Source organism: Silurus meridionalis, chromosome 12, assembly GCF_014805685.1.
Source record: "Silurus meridionalis isolate SWU-2019-XX chromosome 12, ASM1480568v1, whole genome shotgun sequence".
Classification (NCBI taxonomy): Eukaryota; Metazoa; Chordata; class Actinopteri; order Siluriformes; family Siluridae; genus Silurus; species Silurus meridionalis.
This window is the reverse complement of record NC_060895.1, coordinates 9,932,056-9,954,450: the sequence shown is the minus strand read 5'-3', so window position 1 is coordinate 9,954,450 and position 22,395 is coordinate 9,932,056. Positions and strand designations below refer to the sequence as shown.

Sequence of the window (22,395 nt, the reverse complement as noted above, 5' to 3'; positions counted from 1 at the left end):
AGGGGTAAAGAGCATATGGAGCTCGAGCTGACGAATATGGCAAAATCTAATGAAAAGGGTTCAAGAAAGAGGTACACAAATTCCAGCTAATGAATCTGAAATAACCCTGCAGATTTAAATGTGTTACTCCTGGACTAAACAAAATCTCTCTTACTTGCAGTAATTCTAGAAAGTGTGAACCCTCTTCTCTTAATCAGAAGGCCGTAGAATCCCATGACGAAAATCTCAGGACTGCTAGTGGGTATACTTTTAATTCTAGAAGACATACATGTGCTAAAGTGTTTATTTTGTTTAGTAGACGATTTGATTAACTACCTCAAATAAATAGTTTTCTTTCTTTAGTACATGTGATCAAATTCTGTGTATCTTTCAGGTCAGAATGCAGACCGAGCACCTGAGACTCTGCTGGTAGCGACTCCTGATCAGAAGGACGATGGACCGAATTCCACCTCAGACTACAAACCTAAAAAAGGCCTCTTGTTTGAAATCTGCAGTGACGATGGCTTTAAGGTCTGCTGTGAAAGTATTGAAGGTAAGTTTGATTTGTGCTTTTGTTGAACAGGGGAAGTTGAATCACTTTGCAATTATTGTCATGTTATTTGTTGTATATTAAATATATTATTGTTTGTAATGTAATTATAACCCTGTTCTGTTTGTTATATGAACTTATTGGTCCAATTTATTTATTTATTTATTTATTTATTTTTTCTTTCCTTGTCAGTGGCATTGCTTATAAATATAGAAACTATGTTAACAATATACTTGTATAACGTTGAGATTAGCGAAGCATACGTTCTCCATGTACTATGACAAGTAGGAATGATTCTAGACTTAAATGTAACTCCTCCTCTCTCCTTTTATTTTGGGAGAAGAATCCTTATTTTGTGGTGTGTGTGTGTGTGTGTGTGTGTGTGTGTGTGTGTGTGTGTGTGTGTGTGTATTTTTTCAAGAAAGCTCATACTACTTTAGACCAATATTGTTGTAGATCTGGTAATATAATATAAATGGGAGTTATAATCGTACGACATTGTAGACTTGTAGGGATGATATTATATAGCACAAATAGAAATAATGTAATTAAAGCAGCATATTGGCAAGAAATGGTATTAATCCTTGATGTTTGCTTCCTTGCATACAGAGGCCTGGAAATCTCTAACCGATAAAGTCCAGGAGGCACGCTCCAATGCCAAACTCAAAGAGCTGTCTTTTGATGGTAATAACGCAAGGCACATAATAATTTTACATAATATTTAAATCTGTGTTACCGGACGTATATAATTATTGCCTGTTGCATATTAATTTTTTCCGTTTCTGCTTTGCTTCATGGCCTTCTCAGGGGTGAATGGGCTGCGGATGCTGGGTATTGTCCATGATGCTGTAGTTTTTCTTTTGGAGCAGCTGTACGGTGCCAGGTACTGCAGGAACTACAGGTTCCGCTTCCACAAGCCGGAGGATGTGGACGAGCCTCCTCTTAACCCCCATGGATCTGCCCGTGCTGAGGTCCACCACAGGTATGTCGCACTGTCTTTATTGTCTAGCGTTGTGTTGTGCTTGTATAATGAGCCATATTTTGTTCTGAGTTTGATCAAAACCAAATTTAGATTGGTTTGATCAGTGTTAGTCTATCAAATTAATTGATTGATTAGGTTTTTATTTTTTTTGACATTTTAATTAATCCACATCGGGCAATTGTATTCAAATTAGGCCGATTATTAGGCAGGCGCATCTGAGATAAAACCGTACATGTACGTTCGGCGCTTGCGTGATAGAACATAACTCTCATACCAGCAGGTGGCAGTAGTGTGTATTCGGCATACAAACAGGTTCCAGTCGCCGCAATCATTACTAACTGGATTCGTGTTGTTTTTTTGTTTGTTTTTTTATTTATCATGTCTGCTAAGTTACAAAGACAAGTGCAAAAAATTTCAAGAAGCTCTGTGTAGGAAAAAAATAATAATAATAATCGTTGCGTTCATTCGCTAAGCTAAATATCCAATCAGAGTTCTCTTTTTTTGGCCCGCTGATTTGATATACAGAAACAGCTGATGCAGTCCGATCAGAACCAACAGTGTGGGGTTAAACACGTAAAGACGACTGACGCTGTATTTTAGCCTATACGTAGACACTGGGACCTACTAACAAGTGCACTGATTGGAGAGGCTTGTGTTGTTCAAAAACATTACAAAACCCATTACGGTCGATCTTTACTTAAAAGGTGTGATTATTCAGCTGTTCCAAACGTTACAGTTTCTTGCAGTTTTCCATGTTTTTGTCGTGCCCATTAAGAAAATTGAAAATTGAATAGACTGGTATCAATTTAAAAAAAAAAAAAAAAAATAAATCATATACAAAACAGTTTGAGTGCATGATTAAAAAAAGAGGTAGATTTTTATTTTTTTTTTTTTTTTTTACTTCAGTCATTTAACATCAGACGACAAAGCAGGGGAGAAAATGGCTGTAGTATTGTGTAGCCTTTGCTGGCTAACATCTCTGAATCTTTAAAAAACATCTATAGAAGCTTCTAGAAATACAGCCAACCTAATATATGACCAACTTAAATGATTAATTTTGCAATAACCATTGTACCTAGGATGATTCAAGCATTATTTCTAACAATATTTTGTTGAATCGTAGTAATTATCTTTCTGACTCTTCCTGAAGGAGGTCTGTGTTGGACATGTTTAACTTCCTGGCCTCTAAATATCGCCAACCACCTGAGTACAATCCTCAAGAAGAAGATGATGAAGAGCAGTTTAAATCTGCACGGTCTGTCTTTTAAGTCTCCCTTACCTTCATCTCATTTTCAATGTAATGTATTTATTTTTTGGCTATTCTGTGGTCAGCAACATTCATTTTTGTGTTGGTCTTACAGACGGTGCTCCAGCACAGATGTGCCACTGGCAGTTCGGTTCAGACACTTAAAGAAAACATCCAGAGAATCTGTGGGCGTGTACAGGTACAAAAATTTCTCCAATCTTGTGTGCAAAAATATACATATCCACTCTTTCCAAACATTTCAATCCATTCTTCTGTTTAATTATATCATTATTTATAATAAAACATTTTATTCTTAACCTTTTCATACTTCGTACATACATAGTCAGATTATATTTTAATATACTTTCATACTTTATTTTTTTTTATTCTTTATCTTTACAATTTTATTTCTTTTTCATGTTTACATGTTGGACAGTCGAAAAAAAGCATTCCACTGTATGTCATACTCTGTATGATTGACTATGATTTATTTTTTTTTTTTTTTTTATGTAATTTAAATTTAAAAAAATGTGTCGTCATGCAAGCCATGTTCCTGTCGCCAGGTCAGCCATACACGGCCGTGGTCTGTTCTGTAAGAGAAACATTGATGCTGGTGAGATGGTGATCGAGTATTCGGGCAACGTCATCCGCTCTGTGCTTACTGACAAACGAGAAAAGTACTATGACGCCAAGGTAAACACTTCAACACTCTCATACTAGAATATGCAGTCTAGTGTAGTCTATGGCATATTTTGCAATGTGTTTGTACACACAGTGCATATGTAGTGACTAGGGGTATAATGGTACAGCAAAACAAAACATGTTTGATATAATCTATTAGCATTTTACCCATATTATCTATCTGTCAAATACTGCTATAAATGATTAGAGTAAAACACTCCCTTCTCTCCAGCAGAGGCTGGAGCGGTATAAAAAGCACATTGTGTTTCTCGCATGTTAATAAAGTAGTATACTAGCTGGTGTTCATTCAGTGCTGATGTCATAATTACAGCACAGACACTATCTTCTACGCTAAGACAACATTTCCCAGCTGATTCAACCCGAATTAAAGAAATCAACATGTCAATTAGGGAGTTTACAGCTGCTAATAATAGACTCCGTTTGGAATCAGAGTTGCCGGGTTTGGCGAAATCTCCAGCTCAACTGCATCCAGAAACTGCACAAAAAACTCCTGAAAAAATCTGGCTGTTGAAAAAGAGGCATGGAGATATTTCTATTCTGTTTCTCAGACCTTGTGTTTTTTTTTTTCCTCCCCCCAATTTGGTCACCATCCAGCTCTTCCTGGCTATATAACCAGGTGGAGAGAGTGAAATTTGACACATCCTTTGTTTGAGACACAAAGCAGTAACTTTTGGTACTGCAAGTGGTGGAAACCGCCATCTGCCTTGTCGTGCATACATTAACTCACAGACGCATGCAGCTTGTTGTAGTATACCTGTGAGTGACCAGGGAGAGCTAGAATAACATACCGGCCAGTCAGAGATCATACCGATATTTGTATCATATTACAGGCTTTAACTGAGATTATATGTCAAAAATGTACCTATAACACTGAAGTCTAGTAAAATCCTAATATAACTTAAAATAGTTCACCTATATTATATTACACTATTATGTTAGGATATTTGTGTAGTGCAGTATCAACTCCTGAATTCAGTAACAATGTTGTTTCTTGAACTTTCTTTTATTTCCCAGGGAATTGGCTGCTACATGTTTCGCATCGATGACTATGAGGTGGTAGATGCCACCATGCATGGCAACTCTGCTCGTTTCATAAACCACTCCTGTGAGCCCAACTGCTACTCCCGCGTAGTCAATATCGACGGGCAAAAGCACATAGTCATTTTTGCGCTGCGGAAAATCTACAAGGGCGAAGAGCTCACCTATGACTACAAGTTCCCCATCGAGGAACCAGGCAATAAGCTGCCTTGCAACTGTGGGGCCAAAAAGTGTCGCAAGTTCCTTAATTAACGCCTCCCTTCCTTACTTTAAACTGAACCCTGTCCTTCCAAACAAAACTGTTTTTTTTTTTTTTTTTCTGTTTTGTTCTTGTTTTATTTTGTCAATGTGTGTATTTTGAATAATATGGTTATTTATTGAAACAGGCTCAGGTTTTCAGAGGGATTTATGGCACTGTGCCTCAAGTTGATTCAGGAAAGGTTTCAAGAGCAATGTCATAACGAATAAACGGAGGAAAAAAGGACTTCTTCAGCGGAGCGTTCCCTTACACCTCCAAAACAAAAACAGGCCAGTCGAAGATGTGCAGTCTGCTTGTTAGCAAATTGTGTGCCCTGTTTAGCCCAAATCTTTATTACAAAATTCCAAATGTGTAATATTTAATCTTTTTTTGCCCTTGCAAATGAAATGTGAAGGGAAAAGAGAGAAAAAACAAAGTATGATGGAATTGCCACATTATTTCATTTGACACCAAAGTGCAATTTTTCTAAGGGAACGGTACACTGTCTTTTTAGATAGAGGAATCGTGAGAGGTCCATTGTTTTATTGTTGTTTTGTTGCGATTTGATTCTTGTTTTTAACCTACCGTCAAAACCTCCCTTTCTGAATGTACATCAAAGCCTTCTCCTTCTGCTGATGTGGTCTGTGTGTGTGTGTGTGTGTGTGTGTGTGTGTGTGTGTGTGTGTGTGTGTGTGTGTGTGTGTGTGTGTGTGTGTATGAGCCCTTAAACAGGTGGATGGAGAACGCTAGAGGGAGCTTTTTATTCCCTGTGTTGGACATATGCAGGTGTTTATCAGGGCAGGGGTAGGAAAATTAATTATGAGTGTACCTGAAATGTTGAAGAAGTAATAACCCCTGGATGTATCATTGGAGACTGGATGTGCTGAGATCCTGGTGGACTGACAGTCAAGGGACTAAAGAAATTTGGCGGGTGGGAGGGATTGCTTCATTCGACCTCTTTTTTTTTAAGTAACGTGGACTGATGTTTGTAATGAGGACATGTAGTATGTGCATGTGTTAAGGCCTGTAGCTGGTAGTATTTACTCAGAATTTTTTTTTTAACGCCATCCAAATGTTTTCTTAAGAAGGACGAGTCATTTTAAAATTTCGCTTTCTTTTTTTTTTTTTTTTTGTAGTAGATAAGTAAATGTCATTATTTCCTTTCATATGTAAATAATATGTATATTTTTCTATCTCGAAAAAAAAAAACCAACAAAACTGAAAAGCTCACTAGTGAATAGCACTTATTGATATTTATATTTTTAATAAAATATTGTATTTATTTTACCAACATTTTGTAGTAGATAGTGGTTTACAACACTAATGCTTGTCATTATTTTTTTATAGTGTACTTTTTTTAAAACAGTTTTGGCTTTTTTTTCCTTCCTTATTCTCTTTTCTATTCCAAAGACGGAAAGCCGTAGTCGTTCCCGTAGTGTGCAGTCCACCAGTAGCTCTCATTGCCGATCCAAATTAGTCATGAGATGAGATGTAATTAGCATAGGCTGTGAAGCATCTAGTTCTAAGTGCTTATCTGTATAAAAAAAAAACTGGCATGTCTTCTCCAATGGCAGCCTTAATAATCTCACACGTAAATACCAATCTTCCCTTAATAGGATACAGTTTTATGTGGAGAAATGATGAGTAGAAAACTCACATTTAAGCAAACTGCAAAGTTTCCATCTATTTTATTATATTATATAAAGGAAAAAAAAAATATTTTCATAGATACGAGTATACCCGAAGGAATCTGCCACGGAGGCTAGCCCATGAAAACTTTCTTCTAAAGCACTATATTTGGAGGAATGGATGAAAAACTCGTTCTCCCTGTTTCGTGCACTGAACATCAGTCTTCTTCCCAGCTTGACACATGTTGCCTTGGCACTGCATGGAGGCTCTAGCTAGCCATTTAAAGCACACAAATGTGCTCTTTTTATGTGTATTGTTCTCTTAAATTTTTTTTAATTTTTTTGCATCACCCCTTAGGACGACATTTTGTTTCCTTCGCAATAAAATTGACTTTGTGATGGAATTTTAGATTTCCCATTGATGTCTGTCCTCTCCATTTTTTTTATTTAATTTTATTTACATTTTTTTTTTTTATAGCAACGGTGTGGTGCCTTCTTTAACAATCATTTTGTCCATCCGTTAGTTCCGGAATCAAATCCAGTCATCAGTCTTGGCTGATTCTAAGACCTGATAAGAGACCGACACATTAGGGAGCGTTCTCTCATTAGGGTGGAGACATATCTCTCTCAGACGTCTTTCGCAATGTCTTAATAATAGTGAAAGTATTTCTCTTTGAGCGAAACCATTTCCTTGTGGATGCAACACTGATTTGTGCGTACACTGTCTTCTTGACAGTCAGAACTGAGTTGTATAAAAGGGATAATGTAAAATCGAGCTTATCGATGTTGCAGAAAGCCCAGGGGATGTGTACATACCTCCAGACAAAGCTCACTCGATTGCTACAGTGTGCACCTCCTGGCTCTTGTTTTTCAGAACGAGCCACTAAAAGGCCAGTTTCTGTGTAGCATTGTCTTATTGCCTCATGTGAACTCTAATCACTTTTTTTTTCCTTCCATCAAGGCTGTTGCTGATGCCTCAAGCCTTATTTTCCAGATTCATAACACAATCATATATTGATCACGCTCTTTATAGTTCCTAATTGGCTGCTTTTTTTCCAGATAATTTTTTTTTCTGGATTTGTGGGTTTGATGGTGTTGCCGCAGATTCTCGCTGGGAGCTTCTTGCCGTGCTCCTCGCGACATGGGTCTCGTCATCGATTCAGGTATTCGAGTTCCTCTAAGTCCGGCTCTCTGGATGCGGCACAGGGCCGGGCTGAACTCTGCAGCTAGGCCTTTCGTTGAATGTATTATTTGACTCTTGCGATTGATCTTTTATCATAGTTACTTTTTTTTTTTTTTTTTTTTTTTAATGATTGTTCCAATGTGAAAGGCAGGGACGTTACAGAAGAGCTTTACGTTTCGTTTTAGTCAGTGAGGATTGTACAGCAATGCCGATCGTTGTACAGAACTCGTGTCTGTCGACCTGATTATGATTTTACCAATCCTAAGGGCTTTGTCAATGACTTTTTTTTTTTTTCCCTCCATAAAGCTAGTTTAGTTGCAACTTCAAGATGCTCCACAAACCAGTGTAATATGGTGTTCAGTCAGTGTATGAAAAGCTACCAGGTTCCTGGACTTTATTCTTCCACACCACACCAGTGGTACCACACCTTCTCCTGTACTTGCTCTGTAGTATCTATATAAATATGTATACATATTCTTACACACATAATGAATATATTCTACCTAAACATATGTATGGATAGTAAAACTGTATTTCAATATTCACAATATCTACACAGTATATGGAATGGACAGACAAACGTAGTTACAGTAGCAAACAACAGTTTTCATAATGGTTAATAGCAATGTTCAGTGTAATCTATAATGACTTTGTGTTACAGATACAGTTTAGATTAATGTGCAGCATTTTAAATATTGACATGTATTGTTTTCTGTGCCTGTGTATGCTTTATGACTGGAGCATTGCAGTTATGATCTTATGACTTGTTTCCTCCGTTGTTGGTTTTTTTTTGGGGGCCTAGGCTGAAAGATGATATTTATACAGTGAAATAAAATAAATGTAAGCTGTGGTTGTAAAGTTTTTGAGGATAGCCATTCGTTTCAATGCTGTAGTTTTTCATTTTACTCTTTGTACATTTTCACATACTTTGTGGTTGTCAAGACAAAAAAACAAAACAAAAAATTGACCTTTCAGCGGATTGCATTTTCCAAAATCCCATTCTGAAAATTCAGTTCAATATTTTATGTCGTGTTTTGTAATAACTAACTAATGAATATTTTTATTTATTTCTGCAACTTTGAAACATCTTTTAGGTCTTGTATTGACCTCAAGGTTAAATGTAGGTGCACATCATATGGTAGACCCCTACAGCGCTCAATTATCATTTATTAAACATCAGCTTAGTTTTTGTGCTCAAAACCTGACCATTGGGGGGAAAAAACAGCTTGTGCTTGTACTTTTTTTTTTTTAAATGAACACTTCCTTATTCTCTGTATCTCGGTGTGTTCAGTGTTTGATAATGTTTCTTATTTTATTTTGTTCTCCCGTTGCCCAAACAGTGTTCAGTGTTCACAGTAATGAAGGAAAGACCATTGACAAACCACAAATTGCTTAAGAACGAATGTATGAGGAAAAAAATGTACATAACTGTATAAAAAAAAAAAAAAAAAAGCAAAATTTCTAATGTTTATTTTCTATGCACTTTTTTATTTAAGTGATAGTTTAAATAATAAACATGTCTTGTTTACTCAACGTGGCTTCGTTATCTTTCATTTTAACGCAGGTTTTTGTAGTGATGTTAATAGATAAGGAAGCTTATCGGTCTTTAAATGACAAAAAAAAAATCAGTGTAAATGCACAGTCTAAAATACTGCACTAATGTACTTTTTGTCACTGCACTCAATTCTTTCGGCTTCTCCCGTTAGGGGTCGCCACAGCGGATCCTCCACATGTTTGATTTGTCACGTTTTTACACTGGAAGCCCTTCCTACCGCAACCCTCCCCATTTATCCAGGCTTGGGACCGGCACTGAGAGTGGCTGGGGTTGGTTCCCTCACCGGGGATCAAACCCGGGCCGCAGCGGTGAGAGCGCTGCCTCCTAACCACTAGACCACCAGGGAACCATACTCAAGTACTATACTATAAATGGCTGAAAGTATCCGAACACCTAACCTTCACAACCATATGCGGGTATCACTAAATTGTTTCCACAAAGTTGGAAGTACACAATTGTCTAAAGTGTCTTTATATGCTTTACATTTATGATTTTTATTCACTGGCTCTTATGAGTCTGTTATGATGATGGCCATTTGCATGATTTATCAAGGTTAGTTTGGAAGAGATCAAGAGACCTCTGCTCAGATCCCTGACCTCATCCCGGAACACTGGCTGCACCCCAGGCCTCCTCACCCCACAACAGATCCTGACTTCACTAATGCTCTAGTGGTGGAATGAGCACAAATCCCTTCCGTCATGCTGCAAAATGTAGGGAACTGGGGCAATGAAAAGGGGACCAACTTCATATAAATGTCCATAGTTGTTTTAAGGGATGTTCAACAAACGTATGTTTGTGATGGTCAGTATTTGCAACATACTTTTGGCCATCTAAATCTCTCTTCGAGAATTTGTTCTGTTGCTTAAGTATTATTGAAAGTCGGTAATTGCGAAAAGTCCAAAAAGAAAAAGCAACCCTCCTAATTCATAATTTTATATATATATATATATACTGTATATATAATTTTATATATTTTACATTTATTATCATTTATTTGCTCCTTTTTTCATATATACCATTTATATTTTCATAAATGTATCTTGAGAAATTTGTGCTGTTCCTAAGTATTATTGAAACTCAGTAATTGCAAAAAATACCAAAGATCTTCATATTTTTACTCCATTTAAAGTCATTTGTTAATTATTTCAAATGGCATTTGATTTGCATCATGACCTTTGTATTTTTACTCCGAATGAAATCCAAAATCCACTTTTGAGGAGTATTCTAGCATAAAACTAGATTTAGTATTCTTACTCATGCCATGTATTATCCTGCTGCACTGCATTGTCGATGTCTCGGGGTCTTGGTTTTAAAAGAATTTATGATTTTGTATAGTAATATTTTGGCACATCCATGTGATATAATGAAAATACCTAACATGCAAAAAGCACATGATTGTACTGTGATGAACCAAACCATTTCACTCTGACATTAACCATGCCTACTGGCTGTCTGTTTGTAAAAGACACACACTACATGTAAAATGTACATTGTACATACTATTTCTGATCTTCAGAGTTTTGACTCCTGGAATTCAGCAGGCATAATTCTTTTAAGCGGTCTCTACAGTGTCTTAAAAATCACCCCTGTATCGTTGCCAATGCTAGAAAAGTACCTAGTAGGCTTACCTTAAAAGCTGAATGCATATATAATATATATAATATATAATATTTAAATAAAGTTTACATCGAGTAACTAGCTAATTTGGTCATGTTCTTACTCAGTAGTCCTTACTTGCACCTCTACGGTCAGCTTCTTGGTTTTGTACAAACATGTCTTCTTTTACAAAAATGCCAGCAATACATCTTTAGATAGCTGTGAGGCAGACATTAAAAACATGGAAAGATTGTTTTGGCAGTTTATGGTGGTAATAGTAGAGATTATAGTAAACAAGATAGCTTAAAGATTTCCATGAAGGATTAGAAACGAGGAAATAATTTGATTCCGAATATTTTTGCTGCATTTGCCTTCTGTCTTTCGACTGAGCGTTTGGTTTATCACTGTGACCACAGTGCTCTGATCTTCAGTGCTTTCATACTTTAGTAATTAATCATACAGAAGAAGTTATTCAGACTTTAATCCACATGCACTCCAGGTCATTGTTTTTGTATTTCTCTCTCTCTCTCTCTCTCTCTCTCTCTCTCTCTTGCTCTTAACTTCTACCCTCCCTTTCTGTTTAATTGGCTTGCATTCCCATTTCCTCTCAAAAGCGTCAGAGTGCTCACTTTTTCCCAGGCTTCCCAGTCTGGGACACAAAGTCTTCCTTTTTGTTTCACTCTGCTCCAAAACAGTCACGGCTTTAAAGAAGTTCTGAGAAATTAATGGTAAGTTATTAGTTGTATTGTATTTTGTTGTGATGAATTAGCAGGTATTTGACACAGTGGCAGATGTGTTATGACTAACCGACCAGCTTTAACCACAAATCTTTTCCGAGAATGGGCTAGTTTTTCTGTACACTTATACACTAGGCTTTTTAGAAAGACAGAAATTGGGTTATGTAGATGTAGGAATTGATATGTAGAAGTGGGACTATCTATTATTAATAACTTGATGGGATTAAAAAAAACTTAAAAAAATGTTTTTATTTTCAATATCAATATATTTTATAGATTCTGACAGGCTTTGAAATTGTGATGTTTCTGAACACTCAAAATTCAACATGCTGTTTTGCTTTAGAAAAGAAGAACCACCTGATCAGTGATCGTTCCATAATCTTACTGTATTGCACCAGAAAAGTAATAACAGTGAAGGTAAACCAATTTACTAAAGGTCTTGTGCACTGACATGCTTGAACAATCCCCAAGTACACACAGTGTAATACACACAAATATACTGTACTTTGAAATAGTACAAATGTTTACTAGAAGCAAACACTTAAACAGACTGTTTTGTATGTCTGTTTTTTCCCTAAATGAAACATAGATTTTTCTGCTTGTATAGTCTTGTCTGCTTTCTTAGGCATGCATTGATGGTCTGTACTCTGTTAATGTGAGTCAGCACTTTCTTTTATTTTACATAAACCAGCTGTTTGAAAAGCAGAAGTCATGCCTAGAACACCACTGGTTTACAGTCAGGGGCTGAAGTTTTAAAAGTGTGCAGCCTGGGGCAGTACTAATAAAAATCCACCAAAGAGTGAATCATTTGTACTTTTGCTGATGGTGCATTTTTGCTGCCTGATTGTGGAGTGATTTCAGGGTCTGTGTGCACTTCTCGCTTGATAGAGACATAAATCAGTGTGCTAGTTCATTCCTCCTCTTTGATGCGAGGGAGGATATGAAAATACACAGTGTTGTTATTATTTCAATTTTTCCCCCTTGCGCTTTCTGCCTTTAAACTTCAGCTCATACTTCAAGCATTATGGAGCATCTTCTTTTGAGTTGAAAATAATATTTTTGCTACTCGAGTGTCATGCTTTTCTCATGCTCATTAAATGTACTTTTATTAACAGATTTAAAGAAATGATGACTATCCAATCCTGGGCCCTCTCCATCCTTCTTTTTTTGCTGGCGCATTATTCAAATCAGCTTGAGGATAATAAGATTCACAGTCTGTGTATGGGTAGCCCAGGTATCCCGGGTTCTCCTGGGTTGCATGGACGGCCAGGACAGCCAGGCAGAGATGGCAGAGATGGGCGAGATGCACCACTTGGGGAGAAAGGGCAAAGGGGTGATCGTGGAGAGCCTGGTATGTGGATATTTGCTTAATAAAAGCTAAAAAAACTAGCTGGGTAAAAAATAATATTAATGATGATGATAATATTAATCAATATTAAATTGATACATATTTGTATTATTTATTATTAATATAAACAACAAGTTTTTGAATGTTTATTATATTTTAAATAATTGATCTGGTTGACACATTTATATTTTATATTTTATCACATCCCATTTCACATTTAGTTCCCATTTGCTGTAAAAATGAACCATAAATAAAACCAACAATTAAAATAAACAGTAAGGACCCCTTTAGTTTACCCCTATATTAAATGCTGAAGTAAAAATAAATAGTGTTTTGTGAGAGGAGAGGAATGGATCACTGGCTCCAACTTCAACTGAAGTACACAGAATCATGGAACTGACCCAAAGTTTAAAGGCCACAATTACTGGTTACCATTGGGACTGATATCAGATACTAATTAAACTATAGTTGTCGTTGTTTACTGTTTGGTCACATACTGTAGCATGGGTTAGTGGTAACATTGGATTTTTGCTTGAAAGGACAAGATTAAATGCCAGCACCTGTAAGCTGTCCCTGCTAGGTCCTTGAGCAAGGTGTTTAACCCCTTAACTGCTCAGACAGTTGCTGTGGATAAATGGCATAAATTTAAATGATTAAAAATTGCAGTATATTGTACATACATTACACTCTGACATCCATGTGGTGCAGAGAGTAGCTGGAAGAGTAAAAAGAATGATTGTTTTTAGTGAATTTGGCAGTCATAACTAGCCTTTACTTGCCAACAACAATAATTCATCTATTTCATTAATGCTTGAGCTCAAGAAGTTAAGCCAGCTCTCATTGTGTTGATATCTCCCAGGGGAGCCAGGGGTGAGGGGTCTGATCGGTGACAGAGGTGATCCAGGAGAGAAAGGTGAGAGGGGACCTGCAGGAGAGTGTGCTGTGGCTCCTAAGTCAGCATTCAGTGCCAAGTTGTCTGACTCCCACACCATGCCTCTAGCAATAGGGGATGCAGTACGCTTTGACAAAATCATCTTGAATGAGCAGGGTGATTACAGTGCAGAGACTGGACGCTTCACATGCAGAGTGCCAGGTGTGTACTATTTTGCCGTCCACGCCACTGTGTACCGCTCCAGCCTACAGTTTGACCTGATGAAGAACGGACAAGCCATGGGTTCCTACTTCCAGATGTTTGGCAACTGGTCCAAGCCAGCCTCACTGTCCGGAGGCACTCTGCTGCACCTGATTCCCAGTGATCAGGTGTGGGTGCAGATGGCTCTGGGTGAGTATACAGGCTTTTACTCAAGCCCGAAGACAGACAGCACTTTTATTGGCTTCCTGGTGTACTCTGATTGGAAAAACTCTGCTGTTTTTGCTTAGATTTAATGCACATCATGCATTTAACTTTTACCCAAAAATGCATTTAGTCAAAGCATTACACTACAAAGCACATTTTTTTTACAGTCGTATTTATTCTTTATAAGCAATTTATTAGTGCTGGAAGATTTACTTCCCATGACGTAAGACAAACTACTGCCTTTTCAAGGTTGTGAGGGAATCTGAAACGCCAGTCCGATGTACGCACTTGCTAACAAAATTAACCAGAGTTTTATTCTTATACATAATATTGCAGCAGTTACAGACAATAACGAGTGATGATCACTGATCTTTTAAATGTCTTCAAATAGACAATGCACTCAGACACATTCAGACATTTTAGAATTGTTTGTAAATAAAGTATTACATGAAATTAAAAAAAGTGTTTTGCACATCATTTTTTGTCAGTGAAAGCAAAAGATTATACACTAATATAAACTGATGCAAAACTATCATTTGTCTCGTTTTATTCGAATTCTAATTTATTCTGTTGATCATTTAAAAATTATATATTTTGAATTATGACTTAAATTATCAGTAAAATTGTTTTAATTTAATTGATCATTTAGTTCAATTTTGATAAACTGCTTGTTGAACTCAGTATATTGGCATAAAAGCCCCGGGTGCCTCTTAAAGGCGAGCGACGTGTTGCTTTGGTCGCGAGCCCAAACTGGGAACGGAGACACAAATTCATGCCAAGTCACAGATGTTCCTTGGATTAATGACTTCACCGAAGGCCATTATTAAAACCCATTTACAGGCAAGGCTGTAACATTACTGTTTTACACTCCATAACATTCATGACTGCCTTCTGACCCAACAAAGCCAACCAGTCACTAAAAAACATACCCCTTCCTTCTCTTTTTGAACTTCTGCCATGGACAAGTACGGAACATTTTTCTGGCACAATTATTTTTCTAAAGAAATGCAAGGAATGGGAAGTTCATTTTCATGAGGTCAAGACCCATGAATGCTCTAACCTGTCGATATTACGGGTCCTCAATTATGGCAGACATTACATGCTTTAAAAAATCTCACAGTGTCTGACACCAGGCTCTAAATCCCATATGCTCACCATGAATTGTTCTTGGATCTGTTTGATGTTGAATCTCAGCCATGTCGCTGTGGGTGAGGTCACAGCTAGAGAATCAGATTCATGAGGGAATTGAGGTTACAGTATGTCTGCTGTTTCATAATAAAGCAAAATATTCTTATGAAATATTATCATTATTATGAATCTCATTAAAGATCTATATTTTATGTAAGTTCGGAAACGTCACTTAAATATCTCATTGCAAATTCATTTTCTCGTTCACCTTTTGGCTTGTGAGTTAAAAAAGCCTATCTTTGAATACTTTTGATACCTTTACTGATTAGGTCACACTAGAAATCATTTGCAGCACAAAACAGAGGTGAGTAGATTATAACAATGTAATGATATTTTTTGCATAGATTTTAAATGTTGAATCGTGCATCTTTAAAAAAAGATTATTAAATACAAAACGCAATAAAGCTCCTAGTAGTTTTATATCCAGCATATCTTACTAAAGCAGGCCTATTGTTAATAGTCCTGGGCATTTAAAAGAATGTTAAACCCATTTGTTCAATTGAACAAAAACCGTACCAAACGAATTGCTTCAATGGTTTGTCCTTTCATGCAATTTGTAATTTGATTAGGCAATGCATGATCTATGTGTTTTCAACCTTGAGCTGAATTCCTTTTTGTTCTCATTCATTACACCTGTAACACGAGTGCAAGAGACATATGATGGAAACGTTCTCAAAATGGGCTGGATGGAAATTTATGCTGTTTTGCTATTAACTGCTGGTGATGCAATTGAACTTAAAATTAAAAAATTCTAAGGAACATAATTTACATTTGTTACCAACAAATAAAATGATGTGGATGCTAAAGAAATAGTAGTCTTGGAAAGACAGGGTGGCTTACATCTGCTAAACCTTTTATGCAAGCATGTCATGATGCCAAGCAAAACAAGGAAGGAAAAAAAAATTAAGTAAGCAAATTATTGTTTGTCTGTTTGTCCTAAAACAGCATGGGATGCCATGTCTGAGCATTTCCAAAGCGCCTAACAAAATGTCCGTGTGCATATGGAATTTTATCATTCACAATCTAAATGTCATAATCACTCCTAGATTATACTATCCTGACATTGCTTTCGTTAAAAATCAATAAAAATTAACCATTTTTCCACATCTTTCTGTTTCAGCTGAAATGAGGCTCTAAAAAATAATATTATAATAATAATAATAAACCATGTATGTTATTTTAGATTGTTAAAGTACTAACAAATCCAAATTCTTATTACAGTCATTGTTTGGATTTGAAAACTTAAATGTAGCCTTCAGAATCTAATGAAAGGTCCATTTTGTGTACAGGTTTTCTGGATTTTCTATATTAGCGAAATTTTTTGCATTTATTGCGTTTTTAAAAAGTTTTGGATTTAAACATTGAGCCCATGACAGTAGATGAGCAGTGCTAGATGCACTTGTTAAAAATTTCAAATCAATTTAAAATCCGTTTAGTTTATGAAGACACTCCACACTATGAGGAACGACATGCTTTTCTAAAATGTAGTGGAGTACGTTTCCCCATGATAAAAATACTCTGATAATGTAAAAACTTTCTTTCGACTTCTCCCATCAGGGGTCGCCACAGCGGATCATCTGCATGTTTGATTTGGCACGTTTTACGCTGGATGCCCTTCCTAACGCAACCCTCCCCATTTATCCGGGCTTGGGACTGGCACTAAGAGTGGCTGTGGTTGATTCCCTGACCAGGGATCGAACCCGGGCCGCAGCGGTGAGAGCGCCGCATCCTAACCACTAGACCCCCAGGGACCCTCTGATAATGTATAGATATTTAAAAAATGTACATCAGTAATGTTTGACTTGGAAATTCTATCCAATTCTGCATTCAATTCTCCAGTTGTACATAAAGTACGCAGGCGACAGTGTGAACAAAATTCCTGTGTATTTAATCACTTATATTACAAACATTTATGCAACATCATAAAATCAAATGTTTCAATAGTCCAAAATGATGCATTACAAATTAAAAAGTGGTAAAGCTCAGGAGAATCAGAAAATCAAACAACTAGAAAGTTCATAGCATCCAATTTAGTGTCTGGCTAAAATTTGTGTCCTATTGAATACCATTGTAACTGTCAGTGATGTCCCTGTGATGAAGGCATCAAAAGTTTGCTAACTTTCTTTTAAGAATAAAAAAAAAAATGCAGCACTACTCAAACAAAGAATCGCTCAGCACATGAGAAATATTTGGAGGCTGTAATAGTATGTGGTTCCGAATGGGCAGCCTGTAAGACTCGTTTAGGAAAAAGCTTCCTCTCCATGATATCCAGCAGTCAGTATGGCAGCAATAATTCAAAACAGCACAACTCTGGGGAAACACACACTGGGAAATATAAACAGATGAGTAGGTTTACATTCACTTACACAAACATGGCAGTTTTGTTTACACGAGATGGAACTTCAGCCTGTTTCTGAGAGCAACGCTTATAGCAATCGAATGATTCTGGAGCGTAACGTCTCACTTTTCTGAGCAGTTTACTACTCAGTCGTTTTCTGTGCTGGGCCTAATCCACATTACAACCATTTGCCTACACCTCTAATAAAAAGATTTGTACAAATGAACCTGAAGTAAATAGAAAAAAAAAGACCACAGCCTGATGTATTTGGTTACTTTGGCTGAAACACAAAACACGGTGTTAAAGCTTCAATGTTTCCCTGATTATGTCGGGTTTCAGATTTATATATTTTTTTTCTATAACTGACAAAAAGAAAAAAAAAATCCTCAGAATTTGGGTCAGATTCTCTCTTTTAATTCTTTCATCAGAAATGTGTTTTTTTAAACACTTTCATATAAAAAAATAACATGAAAAGCTCTTGGATTTCTGAATATCAAATCACAATTCAATTCACAATGCATTGATTCAAAAGAACATGAACGAACACACAAAATCAAGCCATTGCAGTAGAAGGACAAAACAATCATTATATAAACACAAGAAAAAAAAAATTACTTCCCGAAATATCGTTATGTCCACTCGGCGCAAATCGATAAAGCAGTTCAACAAATGGGACTTGTAGAAAATCATTTGTAATTTGAGGAGCCGGGGAATACGAGACGTTCACATTATAAGGCTGGAGTACTGAGTCACAAACATGTTGCTGAATATTAGCTCATGTTTAGTGTATACTGTACTGATAGAAATAAAGTGATTCTAACCCTCGCATTGTTCTTTCTCCAAGTAAATCTTACAATCATGTATTCAACACTCCAGTATAAAATATTAGTGTGCGTCAGTAGAAAAGCGGAATCATGAAAGGAAAACACTACATACGAAAGGGCTGTGTCGTGGTGGCAAGCCTCAGTGTGTGTGTGTGTATAAAAGGGAACATTCATGAGAGTTTATATACAATCAAAAGTAGCAAAAAGATTCAGCACAGTGGAATGGGCAACAGAATTTGCACAATGGGAAACCAGCCGTGCATTACCCTGAGATTCGTCGCCACGTTTAGTTCAGTTTTTCAGAGATAAACGTCCATGGTTTGGAGGATCATGTGGCGACACAGTGGGCAGTTGTGCTGGTAGATGGGTTGGCGCAGCAAGATGTTGGTGCAGTCTCTGCATAAACACAAGTGGCGGCAGGGCAGAAGCACGACGGTCTTGGTGCTGTCCTGGCAGATGACGCACTTCTTTCTCTCCTCTTGCTCCTGTAGGAGTGTGAGCAGGCTGTCAGCAGGGGCGGCTTTGCAGCCGTCTTCGGATGCCATTTTTCGAAGCGGCCTGTGAGAGCGGGCATTCGGGAGCGTCTGATCTGAGGGTTCAGGAGCTGGAGGTGGCGCTTGGGGCTCATCTGCAGCATCGTTGTCGTCCCTCGTTTCTTCTCCTTCAAGCACGTCGGTAGGGTCGTGCTCGGTGTTGACTTCCTGGACCGTCCCGTCTCCTGTTCTGAGAGTTCCTCTTCCTGCAAAGGTCATCCAAAGACCAAGCCGACTGTGCACCCAGGTTGTGGCTTGCCGCAAGTGTCTTTCCAGTAAGTACAACCTCTGTCGAGTTCTGTGAAGCCGCTGCAGAGCGGGCGCCCCGTTAACATGGTCTGCTATTCGTCGAACTACGCTCTGACACAGAGCAGGGTTTAGGTAGATGGTGGCACTTATGATTATGGCCATAGTCAGCAGCAGTCCATAGGAGTTTAGCAAGAAGACACTGATTAAAGAGCTGGCAAACTCCACGGCTAGCCTGCATGGTGTCCAGAGTAGAAGCGAGGTGCCCACTAGGGTGCTGTAGAAGAAGGTAAAGACAGTCAAGACAAGCTCGAGAGCTTTATGTAAAGGGCTGGCTACGGCTTCGACCATGCCGAGCACCAGAGCGTACAGGTTCTGCGTTCCTATGAGCAGAAGATTGATGATGGTGTTGACAAAGTAAAGCAAGAGGCTAAACACAATACCGCAGCCCTCACAGATCTGCCTCAGAAAGCCTTGTCCAGAGAGCAGCCCACGATGCAGAAGCTCTTTGGTGCGCAGCAGTACATGCGTAGACAAGTAGCCTATCATTTTGCAGCTTTCGAGCAATCCACCAAGCAGCTGCATCCAGCCTCCGATCACATTGTGGGTCACGACGGTCATGCCGTCCATCATGGTGATCAGGTAAAACAGCGAGAGATCCACACATTCCTGCAGTGAGTTAGTCAGCAGCATTGGTACACTACCGACCAGGTGGATGAGTGTCGCAAACAACCGGACCAGTGAGTTCACAAGTATGAAATTGATGTCCAAAAGCAAACAAATGAGGTCAATGCACTTCCCAAAAACACTGAAGACAAAGTGAAGCAAACCCATATTAGGATCTCCTCAATGCCAACTCCAAGTCAGGAAAAATCAGCTGCAGATCATCTTTGCTGTGAAAGTGAACGCTTCCGGGCCTTGTTTTATCTCCAATGCAGGAACATAATGTTTAAAGATTACAGTAAAACAAAGGTCAGCTCCAGAACAAGAAACTTCCAGACTTGAGATCATGGCTGTCTGTGGAAATTAATCACAGCACCCTACTTATATGTATGTAATCATATGTAATCCAGAGAAAGAAAGAAAAAAAACAGGTTTCTTCCGATTAATGTTGATTAATCAGGAGCCAGGAGGGATTTTAAATAGCAAACAAGCTGAGTTCTACCGCACAGACATGCGCCAAACAGCGACCGGATGTTTACGTTTAAACCGACGTGCATCGCTCATTCGTTAGCCTCCAAGCTAAACAAGTCCAGTGCGTTACATTTCCTCAATGCTACCTGGTTTCCAGTGCATTCTAAAGTCAGCAAGAAACGCCTTCCTGTCAACCCCAATCACTAAAATAACAATATATTTGTACATGGACTCGGACTGTTTTCGATTTCACTTAAACACCAACTCCCTGCCCTCACTATCCGCCATGTTGCTTTCGGGCATATTCATCGCACCATGTCTGCGCGCATCTTGCGCAAAATCCGGCGTAAAGATTGCGCAGAATTCTGGCGAATGTGTGTTTGCCGACACACGAACAGACTATTTAATTTTTTTTTTTTTGCCCCCCCCAAAAAAATGCGCTAATTCTTAATTTTGGATATTTCATTTATTATATTTATGTAGCTTTTTTTTGCAATATGTTGCGATAAAACAGAAAGAGAAGTGTACAAAAATATACAATATATTAAATATCAGCCAGTTACAAATAAATAATATACAAATGATTTTATGTCAAAATAAGGAAAATTATTATTATTTTTTAAATATTATGAACGAATGGTCGCAGTATATTAAACTATTATTTTTTTAGGTTTTGTTTAAAAAAAACACCAATAGAGGGCGCAACATGCCCTTACAAAAACTGATCTAACGCAACAAAGCAAAAAAACGTGTTTTCAAACGTTATCTCTACTCAGAATAAACTTTTATCACACACACACACACTTTGTTGAGACCTTGCAAAATTGTTTTCTTTCTGGGTGGACAAGAAATCCCCAAAACCCCTTGTGGATTCTGCTACATATATTCTGCTACACCCTGTCTCCAAGTCTGGCCACAGCATCTTATTAAAATCTAAGAGTTTTAATTGCAATGAAAAAGGATCTACACCCAGTTCCACCCATTACATTAACTGATCTTGGTCTTCAAGTGAATGTTTTTGAAGCTTTAAAGAGATAAAGGCAATATAGTGTTGAAATGAACACGTTTAGTGACTATAATTTTGTTCCCTATAGGTTTATCCATAATAAGCAATCCAGTGGCTACTGTGGCAAAGAAAAACTCCTTGAGATGGTATGAGGAAGGAACCCTAAATGAAACAAGACTCAAAAGGGTGCCTTGTCTGGGTGGCACTGAATGTCCATTCATTATATTTAATAGTCTCATTTTATGGATTTCACTATTCAATAGATATAATTCTGACAATAGGAATAAGACTGGATTGTGAAATGTGTTGTCTTTTGAATTATTTTTTTCCCAATATATCACCTTTCTCAGTACAATATTGTTTTTGTTTTAATTCTTTCCTCTGTTCACTTTGTCTCTTTACAACAGGCTTATTGGTGGCGCTATTTTGTGTTTTGTGTGTTGTCTTGCACTGTCTTGTGCTGTCTTTTCACTGTTTGCACCTGGTTGCACACATGCACTTTATGTGGCGAGGACACTAGTCCTTAGCCCTGTGTTTTCTGTTTTTGTGATTGTTGTATGTAGCATCAGGGTTCTGGAGAAACGTTGTTTGATTTCACTGTGTACTGCGTCAGCTATATATGGTTGCAATGACGAAAAAAACTTCTTGACTCTTGACTTGTTTTGCAACACTAATCTGTTTTCATGAACACATGACTGCAAATATTCCTCTAGTAATAGTTCTTCCTGTATCTGGCTTTTACACAGTTTTATTGTGACACTTGAATGTTCCTGCCGTATGTGGCTTTTCCCCTAACTGTTAGCACAAAGTTAGAGTCATACAGTTGTATAGGATGGTTCTGGGTGTGGTAGAATTAAATGTTCCTTTCAATTGAACTAGGAGAGCCAGAAATGTTCCGGCATGACAATGCCTATGTGTACAAAGCCAGCTCCATTCAGATATGGTTTATATGGCTTTGAGTGGAAGATCTTGTATGGCCCTCTAAAGAGCTCTGACCTCAACCCCACTGAACACCTTAGGGAGGAATTGGAACACTGACTGTACCCC

At 37.7% G+C, this 22,395-nt stretch overlaps 3 protein-coding genes across 4 annotated transcripts in view; 2 read left to right on the top strand and 1 right to left on the bottom strand.

Annotated features, from left to right (window-relative positions):
- The window catches only part of kmt2a (lysine (K)-specific methyltransferase 2A), a 49,832-nt gene extending 40,858 nt beyond the window's left edge, over positions 1–8,974 (top strand). The window contains 9 exon segments of the mRNA XM_046862664.1: positions 3–71; positions 161–237; positions 374–532; positions 1,139–1,213; positions 1,337–1,511; positions 2,662–2,766; positions 2,873–2,956; positions 3,321–3,450; positions 4,474–8,974. Of these exon segments, the coding sequence (XP_046718620.1) occupies positions 3–71; positions 161–237; positions 374–532; positions 1,139–1,213; positions 1,337–1,511; positions 2,662–2,766; positions 2,873–2,956; positions 3,321–3,450; positions 4,474–4,749 (1,150 nt within the window). The 3' untranslated portion in view covers positions 4,750–8,974.
- Positions 8,975–11,288: 2,314 nt separating this feature from the next.
- c1qtnf5 (C1q and TNF related 5) lies at positions 11,289–14,541 on the top strand. Of its 2 annotated transcripts, XM_046863400.1 has the most exons (4): positions 11,289–11,425; positions 11,778–11,851; positions 12,550–12,785; positions 13,642–14,541. In XM_046863400.1, the coding sequence occupies exons 3-4, from the start codon at positions 12,560–12,562 to the stop codon at positions 14,160–14,162; spliced, it is 747 nt and encodes a 248-aa protein (XP_046719356.1). In that variant the 5' UTR covers positions 11,289–11,425; positions 11,778–11,851; positions 12,550–12,559; the 3' UTR covers positions 14,163–14,541. The 2 variants fall into 2 exon arrangements, with proteins under 2 accessions (XP_046719356.1, XP_046719357.1); XM_046863401.1 differs by lacking the exon at positions 11,778–11,851 and having other exon boundaries at positions 11,293–11,425.
- Positions 14,542–17,997: 3,456 nt separating this feature from the next.
- rnf26 (ring finger protein 26) lies at positions 17,998–20,662 on the bottom strand. The gene has a single exon (XM_046863398.1). It carries the CDS (start codon positions 20,040–20,042, stop codon positions 18,729–18,731), a length of 1,314 nt encoding a protein of 437 aa, XP_046719354.1. The 5' UTR covers positions 20,043–20,662; the 3' UTR covers positions 17,998–18,728.
- Positions 20,663–22,395: the final 1,733 nt, after the last annotated feature.